This window comes from Rhopilema esculentum, chromosome 5 (genome assembly GCF_057945365.1).
Source record: "Rhopilema esculentum isolate cy_ngs chromosome 5, ASM5794536v1, whole genome shotgun sequence".
NCBI classification, from domain to species: domain Eukaryota; kingdom Metazoa; phylum Cnidaria; class Scyphozoa; order Rhizostomeae; family Rhizostomatidae; genus Rhopilema; species Rhopilema esculentum.
In genome coordinates, this window is record NC_142819.1 from 4,184,257 (window position 1) to 4,197,031 (window position 12,775).

Below are 12,775 nucleotides of genomic sequence, written 5' to 3' on the forward strand. Positions count from 1 at the left end.
TAATCACACATTCCGTTGTATTTACAACATTGTGTACATCAAATAGTGAAAAAAAAGTTAGTTTCTCAGGCTTCGTTTGACTGTTCTTCGCCACAACACTCGATCCTGCACCGCTCTTTCAGCTTCATTCCATCCATCTAACTGCATATCTTTAAAGTCTTTGGTCATTGTTTGTGTTATCCATATGTACTTTTTTCTTCCCCTATGGGCTCTTCCAGGTCTTCTAGCTTCTCTTAAAGCCTTCTTTACAGGTGTTTCATCATCTAGTCTCAGCATGTGACCCGTCCATCTTCTTCTTCTTCTTACATCTTTGGGTTTTTGAAAAGTAGCTTAGCCTAAGAAGCCTTTAAAAACTTTTAGCACTATAACCAACAAAAAATGAATTACTAATTCTGAGCTAATTCTGACCTTTGTTGAGGAAATGCGTCTAGTACCTAAAACTGAGCTTCAACCCGGTTTTTTGTCTGATCTTCTGTCCGGATTTCAGGACTACGTGCATCTTTTTATCCTTTTGGAAGGGTTCACGTCTCTCGCTTGATAACGTGTTCATATTTCACAACGAATTACTTATTTTCTTCGCATTTCCCAGAAATACCTTTTCCACTCCAAGGAAATGAATACAGCGACAGAAATTTTTAAATGCCGCTATTTTTTATTTGTTCATTTGATTAGAACAAAAATTGGAAAAAGCAAAGGACGGATTCGGTCTTCCAGAGAAAAGGCTGGCTACGCTGGGCTCGAAACAGCGAGGAAGTGTCGTAAAGTTTATGGAATGGACAATCGTAACCTATGGTGCACTCAGTGCAGATGGAAGAAAGCTTGTGTACGTTTTGGGAAGTAGGTTACTTCAGAAGATGAAAGATTATGTAAAATATTGTGCAATTATCTCGAGAAACTCGAAACAGCCTTTAAAATTTGCCTTAATTCTTAGAACATTGTAGTTTTAGAGTTGTATTAAAGTTTTGGTATTGCCTATGCGAAGGGATTTTAAAGTCGAACTATTTTTCCAACAAAGACACAGCAACGTTCACTTTGCAGATGTATTTAGCTTCTTAGTCAAAAACGTATTTCTTAGGTTTTAAGCTTTATCCAAGGCTTTAAACTATCAGATTAAACAACTTCAACGCATTCGTTTAATTCACCATTTTGATACCATGTCCAAATTTTGTCAAATTCAGTTAGTAGCTAACTTATTTGCAAGTCAGATTTTAGGAAAGGCCTTGCAAGCTTGGTGCTTTAGGCTGCAGCGAAAGAACGAATTCAGTTCCATTGTGTTACGTGTCATATTTTGTGAACACGTAGTGTTAAGTTTAAATCAAGTTAAATTTTACTGACTAGCTATAACTGGCGTCTACCATCCCCAGCGTCTTATAAAGACCAAAAAGATGACAAAATTTTCGCAGATTTAGCCGTTAACAGTGTTGATAGGCATATTCTTCTCGAAAGTAAACTTCTTTGGGAACAAGAAATGTACTTGAACAATATCATTGCATATGTAGAACCTACCTCAACCAAGCTTTCCCTCGGCCAACAAATTTATCGGAGTAGCAGCTCTTCTGTCATCTAGAGTTGCTTTCCAGGCAATTTATCACATCAATAAGAAGCAGGAATAACATGGCCACATCGATATTTCCCACATTGCTGCTGATATTGTTTTCATTCCCCACGTGAAAATGTCGTCAGTCCCAGGTCAAATGGTTTCCCGCCAGGGCAAGGAGTCTGGGGCAAAGTTTCTTTGCAAAATGGCGGGAGCTGGAACTTTGACTACGAATTTACACATATATCACATCCGATTTTCCTTGCAACGTTTAAAGTTTGTTCAAACCAGGATTATTAGACAGGTTCAATCAAAGCAAGTGTTTGAATCGAGGCATAACAATTTGACAAATGCAGTTACCCTTTGGGCGGCGGAGCCAGTGGGGTGGGGGGGGGGGGGGCTTTGCCCCTCTACTTGTCGTCAAAGTTTCTTATTTCGTTATAGCTACAAAACTCGTCCCCCCCTTCAAGATTCACTCCGCCGCCCCTGTACCCAAGGAACGTTTTAAATCCCATCCGTTCAAATATTGGTTACCTGCCTGGTCTTATCTGGCAACCTCACAACTTAATTTGATTTTACCCATGGAAAATGCATAAAGAAATTTCTTATTCTGCTTTTAACTGTTTTAATCACCGGAAATGGTTGTTCGCTATATCAAATAAAATGATAACTCTTTTGTACATACATAGTTTATGCTATCATAGAATCCCTTCGATGTCTTTGTAGTTGGTATATTGCTTTCGGTATAATAAGAGGATAGAGGGTTCGAGCAAGCAGCTTTTAACAGCTAATCCGATACAACTTTTACGCTCAGCCAGAAACATGTATAAGACAACAATCGCTTAATGCTTTGGGTTGTCACTTGACGGGTTTGCGTCTGTGTAGAAAAAGCATCCAGAATTGAAGCATTGAGTCTTGCGAATTATTCTCTGTAAAGTATTGTCGTGTGAACGGGACTAAATCTCGACCACAAAGTGAGAACTTTAACATCCTTAAGTAGACGTGATAAGTTATTTAGCAAAAATCAAACCTGTATCTTCAGAAAATAGTAATTGGCACAGCTATTGAGACACCTAAATACATTATTGTAGATCCGCTATTGTAGACCATTATTGTAGACCCGCCAGCTCTCCCAGTTTTGCTTGGAGAATTTCCCGTTTGAAGGAGTTTCAGAACCAGAAATCTGGAGATACATATCAGGTACCTTGCCTGCATTATAAATGTCCTCACCCCCCCCCCCCCCCAAAGCAGTTCGGTATTGTAGACCTGCCCGCTCCCCCAGTTTTGCTTGGAGAATTTCTCGCTTGAAGCAGTTTCAAAACCAGAAAACCATTCCACGTTTTAAAATGTAAATATTCGTTTTGATCATGAGGGCTTCTTTTCAGATACCACCTGAACAAGGGACCTTTTAGGTTGGCAGGTCTACGGACCCATATGCTGTTTCTCGTGTTTTTTTCATTAAATTGTTATGATGAAATGAAATAGCGAATATTTTCTTACAACCTTGGGTTCTTTATGTCCTTTTTGACGATCCCTCCCCTCTTCCAAGAAATTAGCGAGATGTAATCGTCGTGTAGAAACGAAGAAAATAAGATAAAAGATGTGATTCGTAAACTTCATTCGTTTTTTATTTGTCTTGACCTTATAACTCTTAAAATTAACTTGGTTAGCAACTTCTGAACGTAGTTCAGCATGTCTACCTACTTGAGGTGGTTGACCAAGTCTATTTTGCATGAAGTCATAACAAATTGGGAATTGTTAACAGATGCAGTGAAAGGAAGACGAAAATTCAGGTCAGGTATGGGAAGACACTCGTATGAACATGCTGGATTTAATATAAATAAAATTCAGTAACAAAAATCTAGTTTTTTTCAAAAAGTTTGCAACATCATGGGATACTGCATGGATATATTATATAATACCTAAATACATATTAGATCTGAAAAGTGACATGAACTATGTCCTTAACACTTGCATCGCACCTTGAGTTACATATGCCACTAAAGGGATGTTTGTTTGTGTTTGAATTTGCAGCGAAGAACTTTTAAATAATAGCAGGGCAGTTTGATACTTATACGCCAGTACAAGAAGAAAATCTCAAAAAGGGTTAGGCTGGAAGAAAATGTTTGTTGATTCACCTGAACAAATCTATTTGGAGACGACTCTGCGTAAATGCTGCCTGTCTGGCTTCTTCGATTTGTAACAGCCATTAGTTGGCAGCAAACCTATATCTTAAATATCCCACATTCAATGAAAAGCAGTACCAGTATTAGTAATTTAGAACCAATGCATTAGCCTAGACATACACTACGTAGATGCGTACGTAGACAAGTCAATTTATAAAAATAGGATGTTTCTTCACCTTGTATCATGTACACGGACACATCTACGAACTGTTCTGATTGAAAAACGCGAAGTAGGACGCGATTCCCAGGCCAGTTGAAATCTAGACTCATTCTGTAAACATGCAAATAATTAGACAAACTGGTAACATTTCTTTTCAGTGGCTGCCAGCCTCGTCTTGAATAGGACAGAGTCGGCCCTAAACTGCGTCCGTCGCAGCGGCATATATCCATATATATTTCGTAATAACTGTAAGCATTTAGCGCGTTCAGTGTAATGTGTATTGTCGTTGGATAAAGAACTAGGACAACCAGGGCAACGAAATGTCCATCTTGACGTCACCTACGTCGAAAAAGAAAAAAGGTTGATAATCAAAACTCTAATAAAAATTGAGAAGTTGATACTCCAAGATTGTCTATGACACGGTCTATGAATACTGATTTCATTAAGATACATATGATCTTATTGCTATTTTTCTAATAACAACAATAATAACAACACAAACATGCAGAGATATCGAATTTTAAGGCATACCAGTAACGTATTATTAAAGACCCGAAAAAACAAAATTTCACATGAAAAATGATTATCATTACAATAATTATATGGAAATCGCAATGTTATTATTTAACAAATATTGAAAGGAAATATTTCTCTTCCATATCAAAATGCTATGAAAACATATCATAATGTGTTTATATCGAGGTTTTTACCTTAACAGGAGGTCTCCCAGTAACATGAGCGACAAGAAAATTCATAGCAATGTCTTCACAATTCATATACTCATCCACCATATCACGTATTGTTTCTGGCATCAGGTATGTGTATAAGTATGAATAATACTGTCAAAGAAAAAAGAGAATTTCAATTCAATGCAATTGATACCGAGTGCTGCTTCTCCTGACGCTGACTTGCAGAACTGGTTGGAACACCTATACAAAATCTTCACAGCATTTGAAAGTTGTTTCCTCTCCCCCTTTACAAGGTTGTTGCTCAAAATCAATATTGCACGTCGTTTACAAGGCTATAGATAGATTGTCGGTGGCAATCTATCTAGGATTGGACGCATAAACTTGTAAAGGAATCAGCATTGAATGGAAAAAGCTTCTTGTAAAGGAATCAGCATTGTATGGAGAAAAAGGAGAAGCATTAGCGACAGCGTCGATAATTTGACGTGGTTGAATCCTGATGCTGCCACCTTTTGAAAGTGAATGTTGTGGTGTTTCAACAATTGTTGGCAAGAATTGCAGCTTTATCTTGACCAGGCCGGACCAGGTCCACTTAGCATAAGGGAAATTCAACCAGTGCATGGTAAAGCTCGCATGGCTTAAATTTCGATTTTTAAGTTTTTTTCGAGGCAGATATAACCCTTATTACTACACAAACGAAAGATTTGAAGCACTCTTTCTAATGAAGAGTCCACAGAAACCTTTAGTGACTCACATACTTTTACTTTCTTTATTTCCGTGTCAATAATTCCTTTAACCCAGTCAATTTTCAGTTTGTTAATTTTAATTGAATGCCCAATTACTACATAAATTTTTGGGGTTAGGGCTTAATATTCTAACTATCATTCACAAAGAAATGTTTTTTTAGTTCCTTCGTCATCTGGATGAGTTCGCTAATATCATAGGGACTACTGTTCTGTTCAAATCATCAGCATACATCCTCGATGAAAAAAATTTCAAGCATTTTTCAAAGTCGTTAAGGAACATGACGAAATGAAGGGGGCTAGACACCCTCTGAGAAGATTTGACTACTGAGTTTGCCAAATTGTGCCCACTCATTTCTAAACACTATATCTGGCAGGTTTTATGCAGTATTTTTTGATTCACCGTATCGAAGGCTTCTTTTAAAGTGTCTTCATATTGACCTTTTGTGAATCAACGCTGTTAGGCCATTTATAAACTCTTTTCACTTATATGTATCTTTTAAGTGTAGCTAAAGAAATGCATGTTGATTCTTTGAAAACCTGCCTAAAAATTGAGCCGCCACGGCATCGTTCAAAATTTCTGGAAAAAGATCACTAATGAAGGATGAATTATAAATCTGAGGAATAGACTTGAAAGCATCTTTACCAAGTCTGAGAGAGATTCTCTGGTCTACTGGCTTCGGAATTATTAAGCTATGCTTATGCTGTTGAGAGGTCATACATAAACGAAGTCATGTAAAATATATCAAAATTTTGATACTCTCTTCCCTAATTTCACCACCGTGTTACCAGCTTGCTGAGTCCCCTAAATTTTGATATGAAATTAGAGAGCAAAAAATCTAAACGTAATTTTTCTCAGGATATACAGAATGTTATGCAATCATTAACAAAAGCATTTTCTTGCAATATTTCAATAAGATTAAAGACTGGGGCAATCTCGTGGTTTTTCGGGGCAGACGCTTCAGATACTGTGATAACTTGGAAGTGGTAAGGTGTGATAAAGCGATTTTGATGAGGGTTTCGGATGCTTTTTCTATGATCCTTCATTTTCAGCTGGAACTAAGGAACTAAGTCTGGTACTTTGTTTAAAATCTTTTTTGGAAAATAACGACATGAATTTATACAGAAGTTATGCAAAATAGCTCAATTTCACCAAGATGACAGCACCAAAGCTTGAAAACCGCTCCCCTCCTTCTTTCATAGTATCACCCAAAAATGGCTTACTTATGTGTTTTTCTTGTGATTACAGTTTTATTTTGGTGGGTAGATGAACTAGGTTAAAGGAGCCCCTATCAGCTTTAGAGCTCATACTTTAGAGCGACTGATGAAACATTTAAATGTAAATTCAGCTTTCTGAATCTAGTTAGAATGAGTAGATGCTTCAGACTTTTAATCATACCTTATGAAAGAAAGCTCCACCAGTCAAAACCATTGACAATTCACAGGAATGGTTTGCATTGTATGACCATCCTCCTTGTGGATTCCATGAATGAAATCTACCGGGGAACCCAACTATCCGGTCCCTGTTTTCTCTCCAAATTCTAAAATGTGATAGGAGAAAAGTAACTAAAGTTATCATAAGTTGCTAACTGTATCTAAAAAATATCAGATTCAAAGTATACGTAAAAACAGTGGAAGGTTTCTCATCTAAAGTGAAAAGTGAGAAGAAGCTTAAAGAAGACAGAATTGCAAATGAAAGAAATAAAGAAGGACAGGGGAAGGGGAGAAGGACAAGGAGGCAATAGAAGAAAGAAGCATAAGAAATGAGACATAATAAGAGACAAAGAGAAGGGTTTAAAAACATATCAGAAAAAGAAATTGGAAGAATCAAAAGTTATAAAACAGTATATTATTGCAGCTGAAGAATATGTAAAAAAAAACAATAAAATCAAGTAACATTTCTTGAAACCATTTTCAAACCACAGGTAGAAGTAAAAGTATACAGAGCTACTAAAGTCAATTTCCATGAAACATCCTTACAAGATGTCTAATCTGGTGTAGAAAAGACAATCAAAATGACAAACAAAATGAAAAACAACATGCAGTACCTAAAATAAAAAAGAAAATATAAAACTGCAGAACCTGAACGCAAGCTCGATTTCATCATCTCTCAGGTAGATGTCATCATCCATTGACAAAACTGCTTCAGTATCAATAAGATCAAATGGAAGGAATCTGTTGTTTAAGCTATTCTTCTCCCCTTTAACAACCTGGAAAGCAAACAGGGCTTTTTTTAAAACGTATTACCTTTTATATATCATATAACTAAAGCCTAGTGCACACAACAGATTCTTAGTCATAAACAAGCAAGATTTTATCACAAGTGATTAAATTCTCTAGTATGCAGGGTGTTACATCAAAATTTTAGTTATTGATAACAACATTTAATGTTTGAGGCAAAAAATAAAAATTATGCATTGTGTAGCAAGCAAAGACATGTTTTACACTAGCACTAATCATAATTAGTTTTTGGGTCACAAATGTCACAGTTTCTGGCAAAAGGGCAAAGAAAGAGACAAAGTTATAATAAAAACTATGCTTTTCATGGGGGAACTTTCTACATAGCTTATAAAATCTCTGTTGTCGCAAACAAAAATCTATTTTATGTGCAACAGCTTGACAATTCCTGCTGATTAGGCCTAATTTAAAATAATTTGTTTATAACCAACCTGTTTGGAACTACCTCATTAAGACTTTTGATTTATTCTTTCTAAATGTTAAATAAACTTAGTGTATGATACTCCCAATTAGCAAAAATACAATAAGCAGAGACCATACCTTTGCTTTGGGATACACAACTTGTGGCTTAAATTAAGCGATGATAGTTAAGAAGATGGCAATAATGTCTCCGTTGACAATGATGATATTGATGAAAATGATTGATCATTTATTCGAATGTAATTGTCTCAGGGAAAGAATTCACTCTTACAAATACAAGGATTTGTTCCTTTGGAAGTCTGAAAGTGAATAGATTATTACTTACATGTATAGGGACACCAATTTCGGGCCACTCCAACTCTTTTGATGGCATTATAGGGTTGTTCCATATGACAATAACTCTGTTCAAATACTTGAGATTTGAAAGGCGTTGCAGTGATTCTACTAAGATTAACTCTCTGTCATATGTAAGAATAACCACTGTAAAATGCTCCACTGAATTGTCACCTCCAAGTGAATTCTTAAAAGCTTTTCCATCTCCACCTTCTCCATTACCAATTGGCATGTAATCTGTGACATCTTCAAAAAACTGCACAGATGGAGGCAGTACAGTATTTCTTGGGACAAACTTCAATAGGTAGTGGGCCCCTGGGTAATTGTTCCATAGGTCATGACTATTAATGTTTGTGGTTGTCCAGTTGCTATCATATGGGCTAGACATTATGATACTGCTTTCTCGTTCATTTTTGAATGACAATGGTGATGAATTAGTAAATAAAGGAATTGACTTGTAATCTTCCAAAGGTAGTGGTGGTAAGCCAGCTTTACTTTGAATGCTGCTGAAAATTGTCATGATATTCATTTTTAAGGAGGCAAAATATGTTTCATAAATGAATCTTCCATGTTTTCTCATACCAAACACATTTGATTTTGTCACCATTCTTAAAATATAGTGTGTCTCAGGTACTCTTGCTCCAGTAATAAAAATAATGAATTTTCGGTAATCAATGAATTCTGAAAAAGGAAGAACAAATGACTTTCCTATTACTACAGGAATAGCTCCATTTACTAATGATGTAATTATGTCTCTAAGAAAATACCCTTGATCTTGTGACTTGATTGCAGTGTATATGATGTTAAAAGTAGATTGTTGTAAAATTCTCTCAATATCTTCTGCATCTTGGCAGAGAGCTGTAAACTCTTCTAGCAAACCTGATTCTTTTCTCTTACAACCAGCCTTTATATATATATTCACATAATTTCCTCTCAGTGCGATCAAATCAGAATTTGATACAATAGGCCCATATGATTTCTCAACAAATGTAAACAAGTACTTTCTCCTGATAGGGAACAACTTAGGCAACATTGATTGACCATGCCCCTGAACAAATATCAAATCATCAGGGTATAGTAACACATCAAATTGTTCCCTAAATGATTCTTTACAATATATAGATGAAGCAATAATTGATTTAGTATTTGCCATTTCTGCCACATATTTGCAGCTTTCATCTTCCGGTTGCTTTGATAAAAACATAATCAAATGATTTCTTCCATCACTTTCCCACCTTGAAAGGCTACTGAAATGTCTCAAAAGTACACCTTTTTCATATTTCATACTTGTTTCAACATCTAGTATTACAATATCCACAAAAATGCATGCTTGCTTTGGATTTGTGGTCACATGAGAAAACTTCAAAACATCTTGATATACATCCATCATTCTTTTATAATCAACTGGCAGCTTCAACATGGGAGAAGGCTTATACACATACACTGAAAATGGTTCTAGCAAGGAACATTGTGAATAGTCAAAGCAACTTGAAAATTGACAGTTGCATTTTGACTGGCTCAAAGACTGTTTATTGTGCTCAATTATATCCCCAGAGGGCCTAAGTTGCTTTGGCTTACCAACTGGAATGTTGACATGGTATTTTTTTGATTCTACAGCTGATTGTAGTGCACGAAGTTCATTTTTCAACTTATTCAACCCGCGTTCTGACCTTTTTATGTCATTCAAAAGATCCAGTTTACTAGCAGCTAATTTCTTAACAGCATCTTGGTACAAATATCTCTTTCCTTCAAGATCTCGCAGGTCATTTAAAGCAGCAACCTTTATCTTTTGAAGTTCAAATACTTCACTTTTTAAAGTAGAGAGAGTCTCACTAACACCAGTACTTGTTAATTTTTCAGTTTCCCCCATCCAAATCTCTTCCACAGGATGTGCTGTATTCCATTGTGATGTTCTTCCCCCATTAGGAATTTGATTCAGTATACTATGAACTAACAAAATAAACATAAGACCAAAAATAATGAAAAAGGCAACCATTGCTTTGAAAGCAATACGAGAGGCTCGATTATTATTTGGACATATGCACATCGTTGACAATTCTTTTACTTTCATAGTGCGAAACTATGCAACTTGCCAACCGTGTAGACACTTAATAGCACCAAGCTTTCTTATCCAAAGCCAGATCTAACCATCTTCCTGATTGAAGTTATTGTTGATCCGAAAATTTCCAGTCATCAGAAAGCAGCTAGGCCACAATACAAGTTCATGTTTCACATGGAAAACTTCTTTTGAATCAACCACAGCAGGAATATTTTTCGAAAATTACTATCAGACGTTTAATTTCGGCTAATTAACATGTATCTCGTGAATAGTAACCCATTATTGCTTTTCCACCGACGGATTTGTGCCGATCGTGCGCCGCCATTTCGGCAACCTAACGCGTAACCTCCCTCAGAGAGACCGGAAACTGCGTGAATCCGGAAGAGCAACTGGTGCACAAGCCACTACTTTTGTTCCGGATTTCACACATCGGAAAAACCAGATGCCGCAAATATTTCGAATAAGGCCCCCAAAGTATGGTAAAGAAGCCTACTACAAATTGGAAAGTGGAGGGGCCAAGAGCAAATTCAAAGACTTCGCATAAAAGCTCTTTGGTTGGCAAAAAATGAGGGGGGCGGGCATGACCTTCATCCAAACACCGTTTATTACATACATTTAGCATAATGCCGGTTGCATGAGGGGGATGGGTAGTTTCCCGTTGGGAACTTTTCTCTCCATCCCTCCAGGCCTCCATAATGTTCTCGCCCGATGGTTCTCCGTTTCTCCCTTTCTTATGCATGGATTTAGGAACCGGGGGCACAGAGTACGAGTGCCCCCAGGGGTTCTAGCGTGGTTTTGTTCTTTCAAATGCCCTCATTCAAGCCTGCACCCCTTGCCCCTTGGTCGTTCCGGCGGCCCTGTTGCCAACTGCAAAACCAAAATAGGCTTTTGAAATGGTTAAGTGCTATACGAAATGAGCAAAGAGAGCAGAGGGTGATGTTTCGGAGCCATGATCTAACATTTGTCCATGTTACCTGATTTTAGAAATTAAATAAAAACTACAAACTCGCAGCAATGACCGGGGCGGGGGCAGGGGGGATTCAAGCAACAATGATTGGGGGGTGTTAGACACTAATTTTTGCTGACCAGACCCCTAACAATTTGGAGGAAAAAAAATCTTGAAAATGCGTTTTGAAAAGCTATGGCATTTTTACGTGGCAATTTCCCTTTATACAATGTCATATGAAGCGTTTTGTGGCTGACCATATTCTACAACTGTCTATTTCCTTCACCATTCCACCAACATTTATATCCTGAATTGTGTAAGGCAAGGAAGAACTACGTGTAAAAAGTGACTTTCCAAAGTTGTTAGCAAATATCTAAAAATAGTAAACAGTATTCGAAAGTTTTAAACCAAGTCCGTTCTCCTTGGAGTAAAATCAACGAGAAGCATTTCAGAATCCAGTTTTTTAAGGATTGCATTGCTTTAGCATTTTAGTTTCTATTTTATTGGGAATGTCTCAAGAACGTGAAGGACTTTTCATTATAAATCCCAAAATGAGGGGAACATGTTGAACATTGTGTAGAGATGTAGATGAGTGTCACAGAAAATTTTTGCGATGACGTTCTTGAAATTAGCTTAAAATACATGTCAGAATATTCCTCCCCCAACCTCGCTCACTACTGACAAGAAGGTAAATGCCGATAAGAAAACAAATAAAGCAAAATCTTGGTGCTACTTTGTTACTACTGACTACCAACAAATGATTTTACCGAATGAAACAATGTTTAACGAAAGACACCAAAATATTGGGGGGGGGGGGGGGGGGGGGGGGTCGCACGAAAAAATTCGTCTCGTGTAAATCAGGCTTTACGACACAGGACCTCCGAAACGTTTCGGTGGCACTGTTCGCAACCAAGAGCCTTTTTGGCCTCTTTAACCTTTCTGGAATCTTTGTTAGGGTGCCCCTTAAAACAGGCCAGTTTCAAACTGCCAATTTCATAGGCGTTCCCTTCGGATAAAAAGGCGTTTTCTGGTGGTTGAAAGGGCGTGGATAAATTTTTTTTGGTTTGTCTCCCCCCCCAGAGCTTAGTGACTGGCGCCGCCATTGGTCCTTACTCTTATGTGCTTTGGAACTCTAGACCCCCAGCCCCGGCCAGCCCCCGCTTCCGACGGTCCTGAAGCAACTATACATTGACGTGCTGAAATGCTGAAAAATTTGTTATTGAGTTTGCAGTCAATGACCACAATGCAATCTCTGCTGAATCGCTTCATGATTGCTTCCAACTTAAAACATGACAATGTTTCCAACAAGAACTGTTTTGACAATGTTTCAATGAAAATTTGTCTTATTCTAAAATATACTTCTAGAAAGCGGTAAAATATTCCCTACAGAAATAACAAGATTTGGTGTTATTCTTCACCAACATTTCGAACAAAACAACATTTTATGGTAACGCAGCAGCCTTGAGC

The 12,775-nt window shown here is 37.3% G+C and overlaps 1 protein-coding gene across 1 annotated transcript in view; it reads right to left on the reverse strand.

Moving 5' to 3' along the window:
* LOC135689836 (exostosin-like 3) overlaps window positions 1-11,462 on the reverse strand; it is a 42,508-nt gene extending 31,046 nt beyond the window's left edge. The window contains exons 1-5 of the mRNA XM_065207201.2: window positions 8,296-11,462; window positions 7,395-7,522; window positions 6,712-6,853; window positions 4,594-4,722; window positions 1,507-4,222 (exon numbers count right to left, since the gene is read on the reverse strand). Coding sequence (XP_065063273.2) covers window positions 4,013-4,222; window positions 4,594-4,722; window positions 6,712-6,853; window positions 7,395-7,522; window positions 8,296-10,374 — 2,688 coding nt within the window. The 5' untranslated portion in view covers window positions 10,375-11,462 and the 3' untranslated portion in view covers window positions 1,507-4,012. The remainder of the gene's footprint in view (window positions 1-1,506; window positions 4,223-4,593; window positions 4,723-6,711; window positions 6,854-7,394; window positions 7,523-8,295) is intronic.
* Window positions 11,463-12,775: the final 1,313 nt, after the last annotated feature.